Source organism: Leuciscus leuciscus, assembly GCF_965113295.1.
Source record: "Leuciscus leuciscus genome assembly, chromosome: 10".
In the NCBI taxonomy this organism is placed as follows: Eukaryota; Metazoa; Chordata; class Actinopteri; order Cypriniformes; family Leuciscidae; genus Leuciscus; species Leuciscus leuciscus.
Window position 1 is genome coordinate 34483373 of NC_138734.1, and position 23861 is coordinate 34507233.

The 23861-nt window shown below is 36.8% G+C and overlaps 2 protein-coding genes and 1 long non-coding RNA gene across 11 annotated transcripts; 2 read left to right on the forward strand and 1 right to left on the reverse strand.

Annotated features, from left to right (window-relative positions):
• The first annotated feature begins 206 nt into the window (after positions 1–206).
• Positions 207–5593, forward strand: paqr5a (progestin and adipoQ receptor family member Va). 3 transcript variants are annotated; one of them, XM_082182084.1, is made up of 11 exons: positions 255–347; positions 1140–1188; positions 1263–1337; positions 1525–1759; positions 1925–2052; positions 3295–3500; positions 3600–3726; positions 3883–3927; positions 4023–4119; positions 4273–4417; positions 4550–5593. In XM_082182084.1, exons 4-11 carry the CDS (start codon positions 1706–1708, stop codon positions 4795–4797), a joined length of 1050 nt encoding a protein of 349 aa, XP_082038210.1. In that variant the 5' UTR covers positions 255–347; positions 1140–1188; positions 1263–1337; positions 1525–1705; the 3' UTR covers positions 4798–5593. The 3 variants fall into 3 exon arrangements, with proteins under 3 accessions (XP_082038208.1, XP_082038210.1, XP_082038209.1); XM_082182083.1 differs by lacking the exon at positions 1263–1337; XM_082182082.1 differs by lacking the exons at positions 1140–1188; positions 1263–1337 and having other exon boundaries at positions 207–347.
• Positions 5594–6222: 629 nt separating this feature from the next.
• kif23 (kinesin family member 23) lies at positions 6223–19320 on the forward strand. 7 transcript variants are annotated; one of them, XM_082181646.1, is made up of 24 exons: positions 6223–6334; positions 6816–6882; positions 6962–7090; positions 7505–7610; positions 9140–9276; positions 9382–9494; positions 9582–9749; positions 10432–10476; positions 11409–11521; positions 11613–11734; positions 12495–12597; positions 12690–12769; positions 12852–12971; positions 13062–13221; positions 13377–13538; positions 13626–13792; positions 15701–15874; positions 16379–16561; positions 16784–17083; positions 17578–17811; positions 17891–17979; positions 18072–18171; positions 18645–18715; positions 18816–19320. In XM_082181646.1, the coding sequence occupies exons 1-24, from the start codon at positions 6321–6323 to the stop codon at positions 18829–18831; spliced, it is 2973 nt and encodes a 990-aa protein (XP_082037772.1). In that variant the 5' UTR covers positions 6223–6320; the 3' UTR covers positions 18832–19320. The 7 variants fall into 7 exon arrangements, with proteins under 7 accessions (XP_082037772.1, XP_082037773.1, XP_082037776.1 ...); XM_082181647.1 differs by having other exon boundaries at positions 18075–18171; XM_082181648.1 differs by having other exon boundaries at positions 6248–6328.
• On the reverse strand, positions 18055–18631 carry LOC309507460. The gene is made up of 2 exons (XR_014209151.1): positions 18514–18631; positions 18055–18356 (listed from the first exon to the last, which is right to left on the reverse strand). It is a non-coding gene; the product is annotated as an uncharacterized lncRNA (long non-coding RNA).
• Positions 19321–23861: the final 4541 nt, after the last annotated feature.

Consider the following 23861-nt stretch of genomic DNA (forward strand, 5'->3'; position numbering starts at 1 on the left):
GGACATGAAAAATAAATAAATTACATTAACAAACAAAAATAAATAAATAAATGTAATTTTACATAAAAAAAAATAAAATAAAAAAAAATCTCAGATCTAGACCACGTTTGTGGGCGTCGCGTTGTGCTTGCAGTGGGAGATTTGATTTTAGCGTCTTGGATACGGCGTGTTCAGGGCGTGTGTGTTGGCCAATCACAGAAGCCCATGGACTTACAGCTGACAACGAAAACAAAGAAAGGCATGTTGTCCTCCCACTCGTTTTCAGAAGGGGAAAAATATCAAACAGTCACGGTGTGTTGTTTATTCATTTCTCACACTGAACGTCGAAAACACATCTACATCTGACGGTAAGTGTGACAAAGAACAGACTTGATCTGCGTTTATTGATGAAAGCTAAGCTTTTCAGAAATAAAACGTGAGGTATTTTCTTTATAATATGCAATGAAGTATTTAATTCCTTTGCAGTCTTTATATTTTGCAACAGCTTTGTAGGGCAAATAATTAATTCAAGAAGAATTTTGCCTGGCATTTTCAGTGTGAACTCGCGCCACGTGTTGTTGATAATGAGCGATGAGCTTCACTTAAATCAGATTTGATGTGATGTTATGGATTAAACTAGTGTCCTCACATTTTTGATGTATACACTTATCAAATCAACAATCAGAATCAATATTTGAAATCAGAATGTTAAAAACAAGATCTACTTCCACCTTGTAATTATTATATGTTTAGCTGGATTTTGGATTATTTTTCCTCTCAGGTGAGCCTGTGTGCTTTGACTTTTTTTGTGTCAAGTCTATTGTTGCCAAATTCAAAAAATGTACCTCGTTGTTTACCATTTATTAATGATACTGCAAAATGCAGATGAGTTAGATTTTACTTGTTATCTTTCCAATTAAGTATTTTAGTGATTGTTATTACAATAAAGATTTAGGACCCTTGTATTTGTGTATTCTATGCTATATATTCCCAAAATATGAGCTCTGATACACCAGTCATATATGTTATTTTTTAGGATTTTACACATCCCTCTAATGCCTATGTTAAACAATATTTAATCAATTGAAGATTTTAATACCTAGGCCTACATTTGTATATTCAAAGGGCAAAGACATGTGATTTTTTTTTTTCTTCTCCAGCTCCCCTCTCCAGTCTTTAAGTTAATGATCTACTAACTTCGTACTTGAGGTATGGTGATTTTCAGGTAGCAGTATAAATATGAGAATAATAGGGGTTTAATGATTAAATTTGTGTTTATTCAGGAAGGTAAATTTGCAGCCACAAAGTTTATGACTAGAGTTTGATAAACCTCTCTATTGCTCTGCTGCTCATAACAGGTTTGTAAAAGGCTATCGTATACATTTAGTTTGTCTCTATCCTAAAACAAGTGATTGGTTAGACAGCAACACATTTTTACATTTTAATATGTGATGTGTTGTTTTGATGCGCTTTTCCAGAAAACAGCTTTATGTATGAAAGACTTACAGATTCAAAACGTCATCTTGAAACTATTGACTCCCATAGGTGCACTTAGGGAGGTTTTGTAGAAACATCCTGAGATGGGTACTGGACTGTGAGATACTATAATCGAAGGGAACACTAAAGAGAAGACTTCTAAAGCAATCACAGGGAATCAAGAAGAAGCTCTGTAGATGGCAGCTGGTCTCTCCATTTTGTAATTGCTGGAGCCTTCCTCTAGTCTAATATGCTCAATCTCATCAAGCTACCTCAAGTGTTCACCATCAACCAAGTTCCAAAAGTAAGTTTTTCAGTGCTGATGTTACTTTGCAAGAAATATCATTGTTTAGCACTGTTGAATTTGTTGTACACTGGTTGAGTTGCGATTTATCATGTCAGTCATAAACTATTAAAGCAGATACGTTAACTTGATAAATTTTGTTAATAAATATATGTTTCGTTATAGGTCTTCCATGAGGATGGCATCATTTCAGGGTATCGCCACCCATGCAGCTCTGCCAAAGAGTGTGTGCTTAGTCTTTTCCAACTAACAAATGAAACTCTCAATATTTGGACTCATTTTCTGCCTACATGGTAAATTCAGTTTCAGCATTCATCGTTTTGTATATGTTTACATTTGCTAATGTTAAAATTGAGAATTTTCCTCTAAGATCAACTTAATTGTTGCCACATTAATTTTTCATTTAAACTAATATATATATATATATATATATGAAGAGTTCAGATGCAAAAGCCTCTAAATGCCATCTGAAATTTTCTCATAGAATGATCATTTTTATCAAGCTTGTGTATTTAAGTTCAGTAATTTCACTTAAATGACAATTAATAGGTAATCTTCATTGCCATTTAAGTGAAATTATTGAATTTAAGTATACGAGCTTGATAAAAATGATCATTCTATGAGAAAATTTCAGATGGCATTTAGAGGCTTTTGCATCTGAACTCTTCATATATATATATATATATATATACACATACACATACACGCACACACACACACGCACACACACACACACACACACACACACACACACACACACACACACACACACACACACACACACACACACACACACACACACACACACACACACACACACACACACACACACATATACATACATACACACACACACACACACACACACACATATACATACATATATATATATATAATGAATAATGCATATGCTTAAGAAATAAGCAAGCATTTGCAAATGGTTAAGAGTCAATGACTGGATCATTATGGCAGTGTTATGTTATGTCAATTCATTGAACGTATTTGGGATGTGCTGGAGTAGACTTTACAGAGTGCTCGCTTGACTCTTGCATTGTCAATACAAGATCTTGATCAAAAATGTATGTTGCTCTTGATGGAAATGACATCACAACATTTATATCAATCAAAAGGTGCATCAATTTTTGGTTAAGATCTGGCCATGATGTGTCTTCCTACATGGTTGATTCAGAAATGAAAAACAACGCAACCAGTTAGTGTTAGAAGAACTGTTGCCAAATGTAAAACATGCTAGAAACATAATAAATTAATAATCACTGCAATAATGATCCAATCATTATTCTACCCATTTGCCTATTTGAATCCAAACAGTGATATATATATATATATATATATATATATATATGTATGTTTATATATATAAATATATTATATGAATATGTATGTATATGTTTCTGTAATTTTGGATGGCGTTTAGCCTTTTTGTTGCAAGAGCATTCAGACTACTGCTACACCACGTCTTTGATGCATGCTTGCGAGTTTAGATTGTCAAGTAATGGATGTTTTTGTTATGCAAGGTTTTTCTTATGGAAACTGCTGACAGTAGTGCTGGTGCAGGATGACTGGCAGGACCCGTTCACCTGGCCCTTGCTGGTGTTCCTGCTGTCATGTTGTGTGTACCCACTCGCTTCCAGCTGTGCTCATACCTTCAGTACCATGTCAGAACGGGCCAGGCACATCTGCTTCTTCTTTGATTATGGAGCACTCAGCTTCTACAGCCTTGGTATGTAGAAAATACAACAGACCTATTGAGTAAAATGCAGTTTCTGTTTCTTTAATATTTTTGTCTTAATTATCTTTCCTTTTATTTGATCATCAACAGGTTCTGCCATCGCCTACTCTTCTTACTCATTTCCAGATAAATGGGTTGATAGCACATTTCATGAATATTATGTTCCTATAGCTGTTGTCAACTCTGTGATCTCTACTGCACTGGCCTGCTACTCAAGGTAGGATAAGGAATAAAAAAAAAACTATAATTCCAGTAAAACCGGAAATATTTCAAACCTGCTTTGTGAATTTACATTTTGCAAATATACATTTTCCTGAAAGTATATATTGTGCTAAAATGTCAAGACTAAACATTTTATTTCTTTTGTTTTAAGACTTGGTTTACCATTTCTTCAGTATAATTATCACAGCATTAAAAGGTAATTCCTCTTTTGCATTCTTACCTTGGCATATTTGATTGTAAAAAAAAAATATATATAATATCAGTAAATTAACTATTATTATTCTCTTTTAGGTACTCTGAGGGAAAAGATCAGAAGCTCTGTAAACGTCTAAGGATAATCGCCTTTCTTTATCCATATCTCTTTGACAACATCCCTCTCTTTTATAGAGTAAGTGTTTTGGGTCATTTCTATTTTGTGTTTTTATTTATTTTTTATGAACAACTTAACTTTTTGTTTTGGCTGTATTTGTATTGATTGAGAAATTGAACAAAATGAATTATGTAAAGTACCTTTGTTTGGACTTTTGGCCTCCTTTTGTAGATCTTTGTGTGTGCTGGTGAGGGTTGCACTGTTAATGAGGCCAGTACGGTTCACTATCAGCACACGTCATTGGCTCTCTTCACTGGCTTTCTTTTTGCTACACACCTGCCTGAACGGTTGGCTCCTGGTAGTTTTGACTACATAGGTACAATAACAGAGCCTTAGATTTCCTTTAAACTAATCGATTCATCACAAATTCAGATGGTATAATTATAGTGGCGAACAACAGTAAACTCTACTAATTATAAACTTTGTTTTTTTTATGCATCCTTCACAGGTCACAGTCATCAGCTCTTCCACGTGTTCGCTATTATTGGCACGTATTTCCAGATGACTGCTAATGAACTGGACATGGCTGCACGGAAGCAGTGGCTTCATGCTCATTTGCCACCAGTCACCCTTTCAAACACTGCGGGAGCTGCAATCTTTAGTGTGGTCAGCGGGCTTTGTATAATATATGTTTTTAGTCTGGCACTTTTCTCTACCAGAGGTGTGAAACTAGTTAGTTTGAAATGTGACATTTGATAAGGTTACTCCGGGCAGCCATGTTAGTTTCCCTAAAACTGTGTAAAATATATTTATAAACTGTTTGACTGTTCAAAAGAAGCAATTTTATGAACAGCCTGAGAAGATTTTATTTAATCTGGAAGAGTATAATACTGTATAATTTATGATTAGGTTGTATTTTGATCAATGTTTTTGTAGTCATTTTTTTCTTCAATTCTTTAACATTTGCACAATTTCAAAGAATATTGACATGTTTTTGAAGCACATTAATCAGACTTATTATCATCATTTATATACATGTGCATTTTTATAATCAGCCTTTTTGAACACTGTAAAAATATATATTACTTATAAATAAATCTTATGTAAAGTTTTGTATTTTTACTAAATAAAACTGATAAACTATTTACCACCTGACTTCTGACTTCATACCTTTAATTAGCTTGTACATCACTAACAAGTGGCAGAAGGAATGGGATGAATATAAAAAATAAACTGAAATAAAAAGAAGTGTCTTCCATAACTTCAAATCATGATCAAGTCATCTTCACTAGGTGCCCACTGGGTTACTCAAGACTTGCAATGAGTTTCTATTGTTAGGTGAAGTTCCTCCTTTTATGTCTCTGGTGTCGAGGTACTTTGATTGTAAAACATATTTTGCTGGACTGTAATTTTTATGATACGCAGAAACATGTTTAAATGGAATATTTCAGAATGTATCACCCAAATGTATTTAACATTTTCTATATTATATCAATGTTTATCTTATGTCTTGAAATGTTTTATATAATAATAAATATTTTATGGATTGGGATATTGACCTTGTGTTTGCCATGTAAATAGCCCTGATGTTAAACACTTAACAAACAAATCTATAACATATTTTTTTTGTATATTTTTAGTTTTTCCTATATATCATATTAATATTATTTATTATTTGTTCAATGTGCAGATATTAGTTGTTTTTTTGCAGAAAAGCTACTCGTGTTTGATTTTATTTTATTAAGACAATTTTTTTTGTGTGTGTGAAATACACTCATTTGTCAAGGATAGCACACTAAAGTTAAAAACTTGTTTCCAATGCGGTCCTTAAAGAAAAGGACAAACTTCCATAGACAGTATGCAAACTTTACTTCTAGTGACAGGTTACATTGGCATTGCATACTATTATAAATACAAAGCTAAAATAAGTTTCCACATTTGATGTTTACCATCACAATTAAACATTCAAACAATACACTAATACAAATTCATCAATAGAACAACCTTTCTAATAACTTTTGACTTAATTATAGTCAAAATTAATTCCACATTTTCTCCCTTGTTTGTTAGATTCTGGATAAAACCGGATATTGTCAATAGGAGAGGGGTGGGGCTTGAGGCGGGACATCCGCTCTTCTGAGGCGCGTCTGAGCTCGCTCATTGGTCACATTTGAAAAATCAGTTTCTGACGCAGGAGGGGGAACGTTTGAACTTCGAATGTTGTATACGGACAAGGACAGCTGGTTTTGCGTCGCGGAATTGAACTAAAACACCTCAATATGATTAGGCAAGCGTAAGTGTTTTATACATATTTTGTACTTTAGTTATATTAAACTGATAACGAATTATTAAAGTTCTGTTTATTCACAAATAACCGAGTTTATGGTCTCACATGAAAGACGTTAGGTGGGTCTATGCAGACATTAGTTAACTAGTGTACGTTAACTCGCTCACGGCTCGTTGAGTTTATTTAGCGTTATTACCACTGTTTGTACTTTGGATCAGTTCATAATCCCGCGTAATTTCTCATGTTTTCTATTTATTTTAGTAGGTTGACTATTTGTTGACCACATTATTACCAACGTGTTCGCTAACCAACTTAGTGTTTCACGTTAAAATCAGTAATTACGTTTGCTGGTTCAATATTCCTATTGTAACTCCAAAAAGATCGCTTATAGCCAGTTAGGACCCTTTCAACCAAAGCCAGACTCGTTTTGCTTGAACTGAAGTTATTTGCTGACGGAATGACGTCTGAATTTTTGCTTTTGTTACAGGAAGGGCAAGACGCCCCGCCGCCCTCCTCCAAAAAAGACTTCCAACAACCAGAAGGACCCTGTTGGAGTATGTTGTAACTTGTTGCTCACATTAAGTTAATATAAATCACGATAAACGTATTAATCTGCGATGTGTGTGTTGGCAGGTGTATTGTCGCGTGCGTCCACTGGGTGCAGATGACGAGGAATGCTGTATTGAGGTTATAAGCAACACCACCATTCAGTTACATGCCCCTGATGGGCTCAAAGCCAATAGGAATGGTGAATACAAAGAGGTGAGTGCCCTCAAGAATTATAAAAAAAAAATTAGGAACTTTTTGTGAATTAGGATTAGTTCACCCTTACTCCACTCCAGCTCTCTAATACTGTATGACTTTTCTTCTGTGCAACACGAAGTGATTTTTTGATGCATGTAATGGTTACACTTTTCTATATAATAAAAATGAGTGAGTACTAGGTTTTCAAGCTTGTAAAATGACTGTAAAAGCACCATAAATGTGGTCTGTACAACTTGTGTGCTTCTTCAAGTCTTTTTGAGTCCATCTTTTCAATGAACTGCTTTCTCTCATTTGCAAGGTTTTGTTGTATAATTTTGTGTTGCATGGAACAGAAAAATATTCCTTTTGAAGCTTATGGCACTAGTCAGGCTTTGTTGGACTACTGAAGTTAACTAATCGTTTCTGTTTCAGACACAATATTCCTTCAAAAAAGTGTTTGGAATTAAAACGACACAGAAGGAATTATTTGAAGATGTTGCTAAACCTCTGGTGGAAGACCTTATTCACTGCAAAAATGGTAAATATGCTCTTCTGGACACATTTAGTTATTTAAAAACACTGGCTTGGTTTCACAGACAGGGCTTAGATTAAGCCGGATTAGGCATTAGTTTAATTAGGGCATTTAAGTAGCTTTCATAAACATGCCTTTTAGTCTGGAACTAGGCTTAAGCTTGGTCTGTGGTTAGGGGTGTGACGATAACCGCATCACCGCAATATCGCGTTAATGAGATGCCTACCGCGGTGTGAGGTCATCACCGCACTCTTTTTTTTTTTTTTTTTTTTTTTTTGCTGAAAGTTACAGGAGTGCATATGGTGTGTGATATGAACTATAATTCAAGGGCCCCATGTTCAAGGGCTTCTGGAGAAGAAAAAACGCTTCCTGCGCAAGGGAGGGACAGTCTGTTAAACATATGGGGGATTTATTTTTTGTGTGTGTCTGAGTAATTAACTGCTAGGTTTCAGTACTTGTGATGTTTACAGATAATGTTCAATTAAATACAAACAAACACAGACATAAAAGACAAGCATAACGTAAACAGTTGGAGTTAGATTTTAATTGCAAGTAGCGATCTCTCTTATGTGGTAGCCTATTGGCAATAACAGTTGACGGCGCTAGCCGAATGACATTATTAAAAAAATAGCCACGAATCTAGCTTCTAAGCCAAATACTGTGTCGCCTTTGAGGCAGGTGACAATTAAGGGGAAGCCGGTGAATTTGGACAAGGCAATATGCCGTATTTGTCGCACAAAAGTATCCGTCTCGCGAGGAAATACCACTAACTTAAGACAACATCTTAGAAAAATTAACCATCCTGTGGCGTTTGCTGGACTTCAGTGCAGCACACCTACCTTAGGTCGGCGACACACTGGCTGCGTGGCGTGTCCGTTTTTATTTCGTCTCCCATGTTAACAGGTTAGAGCTTGCACTCTGCCTGCGTGAGTTGCGGCACGAGCTGCGCGGAAAACGCGTGCATGCTAGAAATAGAACCGACGCCTGTTTTTCGCGCGACACGCAAGCCTGTTGGAAGCGTTTCCTGGCAAAATAGAATAGGAAAAGATGTTTGTATGTCATTTTGACATGAATACATATTAATAAATTACATTTTGATGTTACAACTGAGTTCCTACGGGACTTCATCGTGAGACTACAGCTAGCCGTCTAAAACACTATTTAGGTGAGTTTAAACAATGACTAAGTTGCTAAACGCATCTTGTTGTCATGTAAGGGCCCTGTTCATGTTGGACAGACATTTTAATTGCATTTTGTGTCTGTTAAGAGGCACAAAGACACTCTTTAGGTTTATGCCCCCATAACTGCCGTTTTAGCTGAATGGGAGCTCTGGGCATTAACTGTAACAGCTCCGCGTTGCAAGCACCGATCCGGTTCGTTTTTTTCTATAGACCGTACTCACAAAGGTAAAACGATCAAGATTAACCGCCAAACCGCGAGATTTGTTGCTGCTTCACCGCGGTAAGAAAAAATCCCATACCGTCACAGCCCTATCTGTGGTAAGACTGACAGCAGTTTTCTTCCTTTTAAACTAGGCCTGTTGTTCACCTACGGTGTCACCGGCAGTGGGAAAACTCATACAATGACTGGCTCACCGGGTCAAGGTGGGCTACTTCCACGTTCCCTTGACATGATCTTCAACAGCATTGGCCCCTACCAGGCCAAGAGATATGTGAGTCAATTCATCAATTTACTTTTCTTTTATTCTTGCATAACAGAATAAAAGAGCATAAGTAAAGTTTCCATCTTTGAGCTATCTTGATCTTTCCCTCATTAGGTTTTCAAGCCTGATGATAAAAATGGCATGGAGGTGCAGAATCAGGTAGATGCACTCTTGGACCGACAGAAGCGAGACAGTCAGTCAACTGTACCGAAGACCCCAAATACAAGGTTATTTCCATTTGAAATCAGTTAAAAAAGAACCTAATCTAATTGAAACGAAACGCAGTACATTTATCTGCTGTTCTTGTTTTGTAGGCGAATTGACCCTGAGTTTGCTGACATGATCAGCCCGGAGGATGCTTGTAGAGCAGATGGGGTGGATGAGGACAGCAGCTATAGTGTCTTTGTGTCTTACATCGAGATTTACAACAACTACATCTATGATCTCCTGGAGGAGACTCCGTTTGACCCAATAAAGCCCAAGTAAGCTAGCTAAGTTTGATATTTAGTGGTAAATTGAAATGAGTGATTTTATCATTTCTTATTCACTGTCTTTGTGTGCTGTATGTCCTCTGTATGCTTTATAAAACACTTATTATAAAACACTTATTTTATGCAGTACTGTTCAAAAGTTTGGAATCAGTTTTTTTAATACCGGTATATTTAATATAGTAAATTAATACATTTATTCAGCATGGATGCATTAATGATCAAAAATGACAGTAGAGGCAGTTATAATTTTATAAAAGATTGCCATTTCAAATAAATGCTTTTCTTTTGTATTTTATATTTATCAAATTATCCAGATTTTTTTCTTTTTTTTCACAAACATATTAAGCTCCACAACGGTTTTGAAGATTAAAAAGAAATGTTTCTTGAGCACGAAATCATCATATTAGAATGATGTCTGAAGTGTCGTGACACTAAAGACTGAAGAATAGCTGCTGAATTTATTTTAAAATAAATGTTTTAATTGTAGCAAGCAATATTACTATTTCACTGTATATTTGTCAGTAAGAGTTTTTTTTTATTAGGCTTTTTTTAAATCTCATTTTACCCAAGATAGTTTCAGTTTAGTTTAATAAAAAAAAAAAAAAATTTTTTAAATACTTATTAATATCAGTGAGCTTAGTTTATAGATAAATGTATTTTGTTTTTTCATTAGGTGGAATGGTGCAGGCACACCTCTGAGAAACAACACTGAGTTCATGTACGTGGCCAGTGAAATCCATTTATAGATGGACTTGCTGCCTTTAAGGATTTTCTTTCCTTTGTGTAGCTGTGCTGCATGTCCTGTCTTTGCTTTCAATTGCTTTTAGTCTCTCTGTGGCTGCGTTTATACTACACGTCCTAATGCTCAGATCTGATCTTTTGACCATATCCATTTTTTGGGGGGGGGGGGCTGCCTGTTTACATTTACTTATCCGATATCTGTGTTTACATTAATTCCCGCCCAAAATGATTGTTGGTGATCACTTTACTATGCACATGGTAGACCCTCTGGTTTTGAATGGCCATGCTATACATTTTTTGTAAAATATAATTCATTTCGGGTGGCCATGATTATTTGCCAGCATATACAAGAAAACCGCTGTCATGAATGTTTTGCAGCGCAAAATCTGGCCGAGTGGATATATAGGAAAATAAGGGTAAATTTGAAATAAGAATTCTGAAATAAGAATTGAAATAAAAAATAAAAAACCTGCAAAAACCAGGCACATCTGCTTGATATGACATTAAGAAGCTATCTTTGTGGGCAAACGTGTCGGCCTCGCCTTGTGGTGGCTTGAAATCGAATATACGTTTTTAGACGCAGGTCGGATGTCCAGATATCAGATGTGTATCTGATGTAAAACCACATTTGGAAAATGCTCAGATCGGATGCGAAAATAGTTTGGATTTGTTTACATGTGTGCAACAAATTCCGACCTATCAGATGTGAGTAAAAAAATCCGATTTTTTTTTTTGTGCCAGTGTAAAAGCTTTTGTCTTGGCAGTCTGTTTTCCTTGCCAGTAGACACCCATGCAGAAACTGCTTCATTGCATAATGTCTGTATAATTTGTTTGTTCTACTCTGTGGTTACAGAAGTGATCTCATGCTTTTTTACCATTTTTTTAAATGTATTTTTTACCACATTTCAGACCGCCCCAATCCAAAATACTGCGTGAAGATCAAAATCATAACATGTATGTGGCTGGGTGCACCGAGGTCGAGGTCAAGTCAACAGAGGAAGCTTTTGAAGTCTTTTGGAGAGGTACATTGATTTAGATGTTAGCTTTTTTCAAATGGTTTGTTTGTGGTTCGCACGCAGAGCTATTGTATGAGCACTTCTGTTTTCTAAACAGGTCAGAAGAAGCGCAGGATTGCAAACACGGAATTGAACCGTGAGTCCAGCCGCTCTCATAGTGTGTTCATTGTTAAATTGGCACAAGCACCTCTGGATGCAGATGGAGACAATGTGCTTCAGGTCGGTTTAATTCTAATGCTTTTTCTTTTTATATATAATCCTTTTTGCAATAAACGATCACTAGTTACACTTTTTTATAATAACTCTGTTAACTGCTAGGTACCTAATGTTGTTCAGACAAATGCCAAGTGAAACTTTTCTTTTTACCCCATTATAAATAAAGCATGTAAATTTAAATTATTATAATTTTTTTTTTTTGCACAGCTAAACAATTGTGGTGTTCCTGATCTTTATGCAGGCTTAATGAATGTGATGTCTAGGTATTTTAACACCCCCTAGTGATCAACTAATGTTCAGCAGTTTCACCTTCATTTTAAACACTGTAATAAGTATTTTGACACAACCCTCTGAGAACCTGATTTGTGGGTAATTTCACATCGTCAAAGCTGAGACAAGTCAGATAAAGCTTTTAAATGGATTAAGCAATGGATGTTAAAAGGATAGTCGCCTAAATTAAATCTTTTCCAAATATAAAGCGATTGTCTCTTTGCGGTAGACATGTCTAACTTTTTGAAGCGTCAAAGCTTTGGTTTGGATGGGAATGTCTCGGTTTGTTAAAAATATCTTCAAGGAAATAAATCGTATGAGTTTTGAGTGACATGAGAATGAGTAATTGAGACTTTTCATTTTTAGGTGAACTAACCCTTCAAATGTGACATTTTGGCCCTACATGTGGAGATGCCAAAGTTGGGCTCTGAATTGTGATAGTGGTACCACTGACCTAATACTTGATTTTAATTTATGATCTTCCCTTTTTTAGGATAAGAATCAGGTGAACGTGAGCCAGTTGTGTCTGGTGGATCTGGCTGGCAGTGAACGCACTAGCAGAACTCGAGCAGAGGGCAGTCGTCTCCGTGAAGCAGGTCCGCCAATGGCACTAAGAACTAAAGATTGACTTTAGGATTTCAGAGGTGCAAATGAAGACCATATGTTGTTTTTTTTTTACCTCTCACAGGCAACATAAATCAATCTTTAATGACTCTGCGCACGTGTATTGAGGTACTGAGGGAGAACCAGATGTGTGGCACAAACAAGGTATGTGGAAGATTTCAACTGACCTTTGATTAAACACTTCTAAATTCAGCAACATCAAGGCACTCTTGACTTCTGTCCTCAGATGGTTCCATACAGAGACTCTAAAGTGACCCATCTATTCAAAAACTACTTTGATGGTGAAGGCAAAGTGAGGATGGTCGTGTGTGTAAATCCAAAAGCTGATGATTATGAGGAGACATTGGTAAGCAAAATGAACAGGTCAAATGATGGATTGTTCGTGTTGATTTATACTACTTGTACTTTGATATTTGGGTTTCTCATCTGTGTGCAGCTGGTGATGCGCTTTGCTGAGATGACTCAGGAAGTGGAAGTGGCCCGGCCTGTTGACCGGCCCATCTGTGGCTATACTGCTGGTCGCCGACAGAGGAACCAAGCCTTCAAAGATGAGCTGACTCGCAGACTGGAGGACCGTGGTGGTCCTGTAGATGGAGGTACTTTTTTTGTGTGTGTGTGTGAACTTGCACATTATTTGAGAATGTAACATGCGTTAACATCATCTCAAATGTGCTGTTTCTTTAACATGCAGGCTAATGTCTCTGTTAAATATTACTGTTAATGTTACAATATGTGATGTGTGCTTTTACAGAGTTTCCAACAGTATTGAACCAGCTTCTTCAGTCCTTTCCTCCACTTCCTCCCTGTGAGGTTTCTGGCCCTAATGATGATGTCACTCTACCCAGACTCATCGAGGCCCTGGAGAAGAGACACAGGGTTCGACAGATGATGATAGAAGAGTACAATAAAACAGGTAAAATCATCATTCAGAGCGGTTTATATTGTCCTTCATGTGAAACCTTTTTTTTTATTTTTATTTCTGGCCCTTATTTTGTTTCAGCTGACATGCTGAAGTCTGTGCTTCAAGAGCAGGACAGCAACATTCTCTCCAAGGAGAACTTCATCCATGAGCAGCGTGGCAAGCTTGGGGAAAAGGATAAAATGATACAGAACCAGAAGAACGAGATTGATCGTCTAGAAAAGAAATCTAAGATGCTGGAGTACAAGGTATTTGCACCATCATTGAGTCAGGATAAAAATTAAGTGCAATATTTTTCTAAAGGGTTGTTTTAACAGGGTTCCCACGGGTCCTTAAGCTTGTGAATCTGAATAAAAAAATAAAATAAAATAAAATATGCATAGATACAATGGACCTGGAAAGTCCTTGAAAGGTTCTTGAATTTGAAGTTAACCAAGGTGTGGGAACCTTGTTTCTAAGAACTTTATACTTGTATAACAAGGACATGGTGCTGCACAATTTATCGTTAAAAGATCTCAATTCAAACATCCAAATGATCTCATTCCTAAATGACAATGTCAAAGGTTTAATAGACACAGGTAAATCAATCACACCAAAACATTCAAATCTGTGTTTACTCAACAACTGCTCTCTCTAGGTCAGAGGCAATGTATAGGTATGAATAGGGCTGGGTACCGAGTTCGATACTTTTTAGGTACTGACCGAATTGCCTCGATACTATCGAGTATTGAAAAATGATTTGTTGTTCGGTACCAAATTTCGATACCTAAGGGGTTAACTCGTCAACGTCAGTGCTCAAACACATACATATGAAATGCACAACAACGCACATACACACGAGACGCACGGAACTCTCCACGCACATACTCATATGAGACGCGAGCACACACAAACTCACGCACATACCCAATGAGACGCGAGTACACACACAAACTCTCCGCGCACATACTCATGAGGCACGCACGCACACACACACACACACACACACGCACAAACACACACGCACAAACACACACACACACACTACCCTAAAGATGTGGAAAAGTCGATCAAAAGTGTGGCTACATTTCTCCAGGCTCGATGCCAACAGCGCGCAATGCAGTATCTGCGGTAAAATAATTGCTGCAAAGACCGGTACCATGACAGATATGACGAAGGCCTTGACAGAGCACGGAGTAAACATAAGAGCAGAAAGTTGCTCCGTCTTCGACTGGTAAATGAAGACATACCTTGTGGATCACTCTGACAGTGTTTATATTGCAATAATGACCAACTAAATGTACACTGCCGTTTAAAAATGTGTTGGTTAGTCAGAATTTTTTTTCAGCAAGGATGCATTAAAGTGATCAAAAATGACCTTAAAACATGTGTAATGTTACAAAAGATTTCGGTTTCAAATAAATGCTGTTCTTTTGAAATTTCTTCATCAAAGAATCATGAAAACATTTATCATAGTTTCCAAAATATTAAGCAGCAAACTGTTTTCATATTTCTGAAGGATCATGTGACACTGAAGTAATGATTTTGAAAATTCAGCTTTGACATCACAGGAATAAATTACATTTTTAAATATATTCAAATAAGATTTTAAATTGTAATACTATTTCACAATGTTACAAGTTTTACTGTAATTTTGATCAAACAAATTCAGCTTTGGTGAGCATGAGCTCTTAATAAAAACAATAATTTGTTCCTTTGTGCACTGGCTAAGGAGCATTAGTGAAACTGAAAAAATAAAACCAAAGTTTTTCTGAGGTTATGTAATCTTGTTAAAATGGATTTAATAAAATTGGTATCAAAGTATCGTTCAGGAACCGGTATTGAAATTTAAACGATACCCAGCCCTAGGTATGAAACTGATTCAGTCTTTTCAACCACAAAGTATTACAAATATTCATATTACATTCATATTTATTGTATTTTTTTTAATCAAATAAGTGCAGTTTTGGTGAGCATAAGAGTCTTGCCAAAAATAACTATCTTATAAAACCAAACTTTTGAACTGTGGTGTACACAGTAGATTTAACTGACATTCCACAACACAAACTAGGCTATGAAAATTATGGTTGAAATAAGTACTATATGTTGCAACAAACCTTGACCTAAGTGTTGAATATGGCAGCTTTAATGCATCTGCATTGCTATTCTGTGTGCAGATTGACATCCTGCAGAAAACTACCAACATCTATGAGGAGGACAAGCGATCTCTACAGCACGAATTGGAGAGCAGAGAACAGAGGCTTCAAAGGGAAATGTCTGAAAAGAGACGCATGGAATCACGTATGCAGGGCATCGTCACTGACGCCAAGCTCAAGTGGGAAAAGGAATGTGTGAGTATCTTTCCATAAACCATATATGTGACCCTGGACCACAAAACCAGTCACATGGGTCAATTTTTTTTAGATTGAAATGTATACATTCATAGATTTTTGCTGAATAAATAAGCTTTCCATTGATGTATGGTTTGTTAGTATATGACAATATTTGGCCGAGATACAACTATTTGAAAATCTGGAATCTGAGGGTGCAAAAAAATAGAAAAATTGAGAAAATCGCCTTTAAAGTTGTCCATTTATGTTCTGTTTTATGCATTTACGGTAGTAAATGCATAAAAGTTAGAACTTAACATCCTAATGATTTTTGGCTTAAAAGAAATAGCAATAATTTTGCCCCATAAAATGTATCGTTGGCTATTGCCACAAATATACCCGTGCTACTTGTGACTGGTTTTGTGATCCAGGGTCACATATTTGAAATTAGTTTGTTTTGGTAAAGACTAGCTTATCTTTCTTTTAATTTGTTGGTGTAATACATGGATGGTTTGTTCTCTGCAGGAGAGGCGGGTTAATGCCAAGCAGCTGGAGATGCAGAATAAGCTGTGGGTGAAGGATGAGAAACTCAAACAACTCAAAGCCATTGTGACAGAGGGGAAGACGGAGAACCGGCAACCACAGCGGCCCTCCAGAGAAAAGGACAAAGTTCCCCCCAAGAGATCCGCCTCCCCGTCACCCGTTCCTGTACGTTTAACTGACTTGCGTTTCTAGACTGCCTGACCCTGAAAATTATGCCTAACCTAATCCACAAACCTCATCTTTATTGGTCCATGCATGGCTTTGCAGTATGTGTGTATAATTACCCTGTGTGCCTTCACAGATTTCCCACCCGTTTTTAATGCTGTAAATGTTATTTTTTAATGTACTGGTGTTTGTTGCATGTGGAACTAATCATGTCACTTTCAGTCTCCCTACAATGGTTCGCAGTCATCCCTCTCCTCCTTGGAGCCTATATATAACTTCTCTCAGACGGTCAGGCCAGATCTTCACTTCCCCAGACCTTCCCCAGTGTCAGTGGCTTCCTGCATCTCTGAGTGGGAGCAGGGAGTCCCGCAGTCTCGCAGGCAGGGTAGCCAGTCGCCTCCAGGCAGTAGGAAGAGAGCTCAGGGCCTTCCCGACAGTCTTAGCAGGAGAAGAGGCAAGTGTTGGGCCAGAGAGGTGCCTGTCCAGCCCCAAGATGTAGACCTAGAGGAAACGGTTCACTGGGTCAGTGGAGTATCTTGCTGACATTGTAGCTTAATGTAGACCTTTTGATCTGTTTTTAAGCTGCTCCAAATATTATCCAGAAGAACTGAATGTAAAATTATAAGGTATTATGTGCTGCTTATTTTAACCATGTAATGGCTTTGTTTTGCACTTTTAGATGAATAAATTTGAGTTTTCATCTTCTCAATGTCATCCGTTACTCACAATACTGTTTAGTTGCTCTTCATACACTTTAGACAGATTATGCTCATAATTTGTTGAAGCTGAAATTGTCAACTTTTTAAGATTTAATATCTGCAGACTGAAAAGCAGATTATTATTTAAAAAAAATTTCTTTGAAGATAAAGCGTCCCACTCTAATCTCCAGCTTTTTTCCCCTTCCTAACAGCTTGGTACGTCTAGTTTGCGCTTAGAAATTCACTAACACACTAACGCTTCAGCATGCTTGTGGTCTGTTTTCTGTTTGTCTTACTGTGTTTGTTTTAATTGAATAGACTGGGCCGGCGGTCCGGCCTCTACACAGACGCTCGCACTCCGCAGGTGGGGAGAGGTGGGTTGATCATACACCCAGTAGTAATGTGGACCTGGATACAGTTCTCCAGCCAAACATCCCCAATGCCATCAAAGTAAGCACTCCTAATGAGAAAGCTCTGTCCAAGTGTGACAAGTACGTTTTGACACACCAGGAGGTGGCCTCGGATGGGGAGATTCAGACCAAGCTAATCAAGGTAGCTTCCTTTTTCTGGCAGTCTTGCTCAGTCTGGTGTTGTGTGTCTGCTGAAATTAAAATCCTTTGCTCTTTATCAGGGTGAAGTGTTCAGAACTAGAGGTGGAGGACAGGCTGTTCAATTCACAGACATCGAAACGCTCAAGCAGGAAAGCCCTGTTGTGGCCAGGTGATTGTTGCCAAGTTTGAATGCTTTGGTGGTCACGTGTGCATAACTTGTAGGTCTCTGTGTAAATTCTCTATATTGTTTTTTTTAAATAGTAGCCGTAAGAGGCGATCATCTGAGAGGCGAGACGCAAGAGGCGAGTCTGGCCCGGATGGTGAGCCTATGGAGGGAGACTGGACTGATGTGGAGACGAGGGTAAAGAAATGTTTTGTCACCTAGCCAAATGCACACACTAACACTTAAATGCCCACATTAAAGGTCAATGATTACTTTTTGGTATTTAAAACCTTGAGGGAAAAATAAATAAAAATGATTCCTGTGATGACACAGCTGAATTTTCAGCATCATTACTCTTCATTAATCTTCCGTGTCACATGATCCTTCAGAAATCATTATAATATGCTGTTCTGATGCACAAGAAACATTTCTTATCAATATTGTTAACCGTTGTGCTTCATATTTTTGTGGAAATGTTTTTTTTCTTTCCCATGATTCTTTGAATAGAATGATCAAAAGTGACAGTAAAGACATTGTTACAAAACATTTAACATTTTAAATAAATGCTATTCTTTTAAACAATGTACTGCATCCTTTTTTGAATGCGTGTGTGCATGCATATGTTTCTATTTTAAATGACAAATAAATCCTATCCATTGACTTTACTCTAGTGCTCTGTGGCTTTGGAGATGAGAGCTGGCTCAAACTTGGGACCTGGATACCAGCATCACGGATATACAAAGTAAGCTCTATTTGTGTATCATTTCATTATTTATTTATTTTTTTTCACAGGTAAAAAGTAACTTTATAAACTGAGGACTTAACCCCCTTTTGTTTCATAGACGCAGAAAGCCTTGAGACTGCTCTCGCATTGCCATCACAGCCGAAGCCTCTCCTCACTGTGTGCAATAGCAAATTCACTTTATTATATTTAAACTCTTTTTAATGCTTTTTATGTAAAAATCTTTTTTATAGAAGGCTACACAATTTCACCAAAGCTGTTTTTGTATTGCATTTTCTACCTGGGTGTGTTGCCATGTAAAATTCACATTTAGTGTAAAGTCTGGGTGGTTTTTAAAACAAAACAAAAAAAGTGTTACAAATGTTTTGATTTTTCTAACTGTCTCTTAAGCACATTAGCTATTTGCTTGTATTTTATATATGTTAATGTATACTCTTGAAATTTGACAGTTGGGACAAACATTTGTTGGTGTTTCTATAAGTCCTTTAGTAAGTCATTCTCATGACTTCACTAGGCAGCATCTTGGAATGCTCCTGCTCTTTCCGTGTAGTTTCATTTGTATGATATTGCTGCAGACACTACAGTAATAAACTGCATATGATATACTTATTTGATTCATAGTGGTTAATTTTACACTATTCCTTTTTTCTTTTTTTTGTTATGCAGTTCTCTCAGCCATGAAGAGTAGTTATGATTCTATAAGAAATCAGTAGATGGCAGCAGTGTTTAAACTATTGAGGACAGAAGTTTTAATTCCTACAGTAAGGCTATTTATTTTCATGTAGACAATGGATACTTTAAGATGAAGTATGAGAGTTGTGAAGAAAAGTGAAAAATCAAGGAAAATATCAGAATGCAATGTTTTTATCAAAATACATTTTACAGTCATGCATGTTTGAGTAGTGACTGTTAGACAGGATGTCTAGTGTTTTTAAGAGCTTTTTTTTTATGTTCACATTTTAAACCTGTTTTAAACCTATTTAAAAAGCCAAGACATTTTCTTTGACCCTACAGGAACCCATGCTTAACACACAAGGGCTTTGTATTATCTTGTTATAGTGATTGTCACATTAAGAATATACGAATAAATGAATGATAAATCTATCAGAATGTCAATGGACAAATATTTAATTGAATATCTGTGCTGTGCTGTTAGCTTGTTATTCTGTTCACAAAATATATTTTAGTTGGCTCTGCCTTAGTGAGCACAACATCCATGGCATGTAAATAAACGTTTCTGAAATCCAGTCTAAAAGAATTATGATTATGCACTAGATTATGAAATTGTATTTACTTAACGCATCAAATCTGATTTGGCATCAATGAAATGCGTTAAAAGCCTCAATTCACAGAGGCCAGAAGTAAATGTGCCAATGTCATGCGTCTTACTGAAATATGCGCTGCTGTTGTTTGTACATTACGACAAGTGACATTAAAACCGGTTCAGAAAGCTTAGCTGTCAAGCTTAGCACTTGATTTGACCACTTTCTCCCATTTTAGCACCAACAAAGAAAAACATTAAGGCTGTGCTATTTTTGTTGTTGGAATATTGGAGTTGTTGAGCTCTTTGTGTTTGTATGGTGCCATGCTTCTGTTTTCAATTAAATATTTAATACAAACTCAGTCTCACAAAGATATTGGATCTAAATAAGAATGATTACCGTAAAATAATCTGAAACTGTTCACACATCTCCCACATATGGTACGAACACAAACATTTCTACACATCTTTATGATGGTATGAATGAGCCAAGACCATCAGTTGTTTTTCCTGAGAGTTCAACAGTTTACTTGAAACAAACTTTGTTGTATTATTTTAATTTAATACTGTGAAGCTGCTTTGATACAATCTGTATTGTGAAAAGCGCTATACAAATAAACTTGACTTGACTTTACTTCATACACCAGGACTGTATTTGTATCTATGTACAATATATATATATATATATATATATATATATATATATATATATATATTAAATAGGTGGTAAATGGTTATTAAAAAGGGTCATTAACTTATTGGCTTATTCAGGGTTTTCCTTGCATCAAGCTTGGCAAGGAAGCTTGATGCAAAATGTAAGACTGCACAGTCATTCTGCATGTTTGTAATTGTATTTTTTGGTGGGTTACGGTTGGTTAGAATTAAGATGTTAGCAGGTGATTTGAGTGTTTGCTGCTTTGAGTGGAAGCAATTTTGTATCAGGACAAAAAAAGTGTGCCTATGTTTACAGGTCAAGGAGGTCGAAGCGGTAGCAATTCTGCTCAAGTACCTGAAGTGGACCATGTCTGAAGAGTTTGGAGCCCAGACATTCCATTTCAAATGAGGCAAACTTCCTCCAAAATATTTTCCCAATATTTCAACTTCCTTCCTGGATTTACCTTTTGATGAAAAAGATTGCTTACAAGGCCAAAACTGCCAATTTAATTTCGAAAGAATTTCGTATTCTACCTCTCATTCCCACAGCAAGCTGAAATGAGGTTTGTGGACAAAGGTTTTTCTGCTCAAAAAAAAAAAAAAAAATTGTAACTGAGTCCACCTTGTCTTTCTGTCTGGGATTTCTCTTTCAGCTTAGAATAAAACCATAGTCTGGTTCTCAAAATATTAAAGGGCCCATATTATGCTATTTTAAAGGTTCCTAATATTGTTCTACAGGTCTCTTAACATAGGTTTACATACATCCAAGGTAAAAAAAATTCTCATAATATACATTGCAGCATCACCTCTTTTGTCACAGTGTCTGAAATGGTTAGATCAATGATTCAGTCTCTCTAAACCCTTCCTTTCAGAGAGCTTACTCTGCTCTGATTCGTCAGATGGGCCAGTCTGTTGTGATTGGTCTATCGCTTGCAGCGCGTTTTGAAAACGAAATGCCCACTACCATATTTGGATTTCAGCTCCAGAGGCTTCCTCAACATTTAACTCTTAACGTAATTTTCTGGCTTTCCGTGTTTTCTCTAGCTGGGTTTCCATTCAAACTACCATCAGTGGAAACAGCCCATTAAACACGTAGGTTTAATGTTCTCTACGTCAGAATTTATTTGTAAAATGCGTTTCCATCTCCCATTATTCGCATGAACTCTTTTTCGAACAATTCAAAAACCACCTCAAGTGATTGAGGGAGTTTTTCCGAAATTTGGAGTTTCCATCACTCGTTTCTGATGCAATACTTCAAAATGCGCATAAAAACAGGGTGATGGAAATCATAGCTAATGTTATATGGTAGGGGGCGCTATTACGCATCATCTAAAAGGGTACTGAATCTCCAGACTATAACACAGGCAAGGAGCAGAACAAGCGATAAAAGCATTGCTTGTGCACATTGTAGTTTTTCTCAGCTTTTTGTTCAAAATGTTGCTTTTTTGTGAAACACCCACATTCAAGTGTTGATAAAAAAGAATACACGAAGCTAAATAAAACTTTGTTTTGTTTTCATTTTCTTTTGAGATGTTAACATATTGCATGTTCAGATATTCATACAACAAAATATACTGGTGGCCATGAAAGTTTTGTTAAAGTCCAACTGAAATCAAAATGGACCGTATTTACTTTGTTAGCGCATATTACTAGTCTTGTGGTGAACAATTAATCCGTGCAAGTTAAAACACCAAAAAAATTTTTGGGGCTTCGTAATCTTTAATCAAAATCTGAAAATGCCCCTCCCCTCTGCATTGGAGGACCTTCCCTGATGACGTAGGTTTGAGGACTTAGGTTGGGAAACGCTTAACCACTCCCCTCAAATCGTTAGTCTGTAATGAGCGAGAGATGGAGAGGAGGAGCGCTAGAGTAAAACCCTGCCCTCTGTTCAATATTCCTTTTCACTGGGAAATACGTCACAGCACTGAAGAAAAGTCGTTTGCAACTTCCGGTTCACGCGGACTTTAATATTATCAAAAATGCTGCCAGTGGCTGGAAACAAAAAAATAAATACTACAGAGGAAAGAGTTAAACATGATTCAAACTGTAATGATGGCGATGGTTTTATTTCAGCATGAGTCCTCATCCTTTGGATGTGCATGCGAAGTGGCTTTGCTTTCGCAGAGCAGAAAATGATCTTCTTGACATGTCGACAAACTCTTCCTCAGCTACAACTACAGAATTTGAGGGCGAGTCAAAGTAGATGCTTTTCATGGGCAGCCAATGAAGACCATAGATGGGCATTATGCAAATTTGTTACAAACCTACAGTTTGTGGAGGAAGTAAGACTGGATTTTCCTTTGTGAGACAATAACTCCATTTATCGTGCACTGTGATCTTCAAAACTTTTACAGTCTTTTTACATTCACAAACAGATATACAACACATTACATTAATGGTAATATCCAAAAAAGCATAATGGGGCACTTTAAACGATCTGCTCATGAACAATAATTGTCCTCTGTGACATCTCAATCTGAGTTGTGTAAGGAGAATAGCTCATGGGCCCTGTATCTATCTCTCTATTAGCTCCACAGCCAAAGCCTGATGGTGGATATCTCATCTGCTCCTCTGACTCCATTTCAATTTGGAGGCACTAGAGAGTGACTAACATGGAGCGCCTCCAAGAGAGGGTCAAGGGCTCCAAGCAACGAGCAGACATTAAACTCACTTGTGCAAGCCATCAAGTGCTCTGCTTTTTGACCATACGCAGCTTGATGAGCCACACTACAATATAATCATTTGGCTCGGCTGGCAATGGCTCTGGAGCTAGCGAGAATGTTATGCTATGATAGGGCTTTAGATTACTGCATTAGGATTATGATCCGATGAAGTGTGAGAAAGAAAAAGAGAGAGACACATGATCAACCCTGGAAGACTACCACTCAGAGAGCTCCTCACTGGAAAATATAGCAATTTCAAATAAATAAGTATAATATTACTCACTTATGCCAGCAGATCTGGAGTGAAAAGCACTGTTAGCACTGTAAAAAAGCCTTCGTAGTTATGGTGAACTTATTGATTTACTATGATGTACTAATACACAGCCAATAGTGACAATTGGTCCCCAAACTAAAGTGTTTTTATTATTTAACCTTGCTTTCGTAGAACTTCGTAGCTTGTATGCTAATGCATGGAATTGAAAGGGTTTCCACTGTTAAAAAAAAAAAAAATTATTTTATTAATAACTAATTTATTTATACTGAACATGAAATCCTGCAAGTTTACTTC